This window comes from Polistes canadensis, unplaced genomic scaffold (genome assembly GCF_001313835.1).
Source record: "Polistes canadensis isolate GaletaPanama2010 unplaced genomic scaffold, ASM131383v1 scaffold_6, whole genome shotgun sequence".
NCBI lineage: Eukaryota > Metazoa > Arthropoda > Insecta > Hymenoptera > Vespidae > Polistes > Polistes canadensis.
In genome coordinates, this window is record NW_014569553.1 from 395,184 (window position 1) to 397,554 (window position 2,371).

Consider the following 2,371-nt stretch of genomic DNA (forward strand, 5'->3'; position numbering starts at 1 on the left):
GTATTATGTGTATAATAATAAAAAAAAAAAAAAAAATCAAAATTTATTTATTTATATATTAAAAGAATGTATATATTCACATTTTATAGATGACCACTTTAATGGAAAGATTTAAAGGGGTTGGGGAGATTAAAAATTCTCTTAATAACGAGATTATATATAAATCATGCTTTGAAAACGAGGAAAGAAGATTAAGGGTAGTCGATAAACGAAAGTTAATGCGAAGGACAAGGGTTGACTAGATATATAACTGGAGGTTGTTGTCGTTGTTGTCGGATAAATACCGAGCGTTCATTAAAGCTGGTAATTAATAACAAAAATGTGACACCAGATAAAATAGCTATATTATATGTTATAGTTATATAGATACAAAGTTTTCATAGTAAATCGAGTCTTGGTGAGAAATAAATAAGTTATTATTATTATTATTATTATTCAGATTAATATTAAAGAGAATAAAAAATAAATAATATAAATAATTACCATAAAAAATATGAGATCGAAATTAATATAAATCTTATATTATACGAAACCTACAAGATACCCACCCCATCACTCTCTGTTAAATTAATAAACCCAAATTAATGTGAATTATACACAATACAATAAGATCAAAATAACGTTCTAAATTTTTAACCTGTCAAACTTCCCTGTGACACATTTATTAATATTAATTATGTTAAATATAAATTTATACGCAAACAAAAGAATTATTTAAAATCGAAAAAACTTTCAAATACAGTAAAACGAAATTAATATAAATTTTATATCACCATATTGACAAAATATTTACTATTAAACTTAATCAACCCCTTAATTACCCACAATATTCTTAACAAAAGAAAAATATATAAAAAATAAAATTACCGTAATAATAAAAATGTACGAATAAAAGGAGAATATAATAAATATTATATTTGAAATAAATATTTATAATAAACTTACCACACCATCCGGCGAGGGTTCTTCAAATCCACGAAAAGCTGGCATGGCCGCCGGTGGTGTCGTTCTCATATCCAAAGGCAACCAGTCGCTTCTGGAGGGTGAATTTCCATGCACGGATGGGGACATATGTTTACCACCCCTCGTACCTAATCGCGGCCTGCCGCGACGTACCCTTCGTGCTGAAAACATTCACAGAGAAAAAAAAATACGAATGACATTAATTCTTCTTTCCATCGTGTCTAATTCTTTTTCTTTTTTTTTTCCTTTCTTTTTGCTTCCCTTTTTCTTTTTTTTTTTTTTTCATGAATTTCATTCAATATACATTATTATTAATATTATCTTAGATGAAATTTTGTAGTTAAACGAAATTCGAAGCTTCTTCTTCTTCTTTTTCTTTTTCTTTCTTTCTTCCTTTCTTTCGTTATCTTTTCATATTCTTTCCCATGTTCTCATTTTCTTTTTCAATATGTATTTTGAGGAGTCTTTTCATTAAACTCAAATAGAAAAAAAAATTGAGTTTTAATCGGTTTCTCGTGAAAATAAAAAAACAAACCTTTTTTCATCCCTTATGTCTCCTTCCTTCTTTTATTTCATTTTTTCTTTCTCTCTCTTTTGACTCTTTCATTTAGATTTTTGATGATTATTTTCTTAATTTCCCCCTATCCGTTGAATTCTTGTTCTCATTGTTATCATAGTTTCAATGATATTCCTTTCGTTAAAAGAGATCAAACTTTAACTATAGAACGTAGAAAGCATTCATAGATATTCGTAGTTAGGAGTTAGAAAAGCCATCGAGTTAACAACGATCTCTATTATATATTACATATAAATATATATATATACATCTTGTTAAAGGGGTTTGAAACAAGTTTGTTGTTGTATATGTGGTGATAATTGTTCACCGAGTAATTAAGAGTAATATGCATAGAAAATTTCTCTAAAACAAAATTCAATAAATAAACGAATATAAATTAATTGTAAATGTAAATGTGTAAATATATGCATGTAATATATATATAATATATGTGTGTATAAAAGTGTACAAGTTGTATATTCGTCGAATTTACATACTATAATATAATGTCAACTGTAAACTTTGTCTAAATACCATAATACGTTAACGATGCGTTTTCCACTTAAAGATATGAAATTCTGTTCAAATATCATTTATTCATTTTACCCTAAAGCCTCCGATATTGAAAATTAAACAACTTTCGAGTAATATACGGATGCTTGCTCAACGCGAATAATAAATGATATGAATTTTTAATATATTTTCATTTTATTTTCATTTTATTATTATTCTATTGTTATATATATATATAATATTTAATTTATATAATATAATAATAATTTACACGCGAATGATTGGGGAGGAATAAAAATGTTTGTTCCCATTCTTGATACCAAGAAGTAGTCGAACGAA

General features: G+C 26.4%; 1 protein-coding gene across 1 annotated transcript in view; it reads right to left on the reverse strand.

Annotated features, from left to right (window-relative positions):
• The window catches only part of LOC106789142 (protein abrupt-like), a 45,597-nt gene that overhangs the window by 12,618 nt on the left and 30,608 nt on the right, over positions 1-2,371 (reverse strand). The window contains exon 6 of the mRNA XM_014753122.1: positions 946-1,124. Within this exon, the coding sequence (XP_014608608.1) occupies positions 946-1,124 (179 nt within the window). The remainder of the gene's footprint in view (positions 1-945; positions 1,125-2,371) is intronic.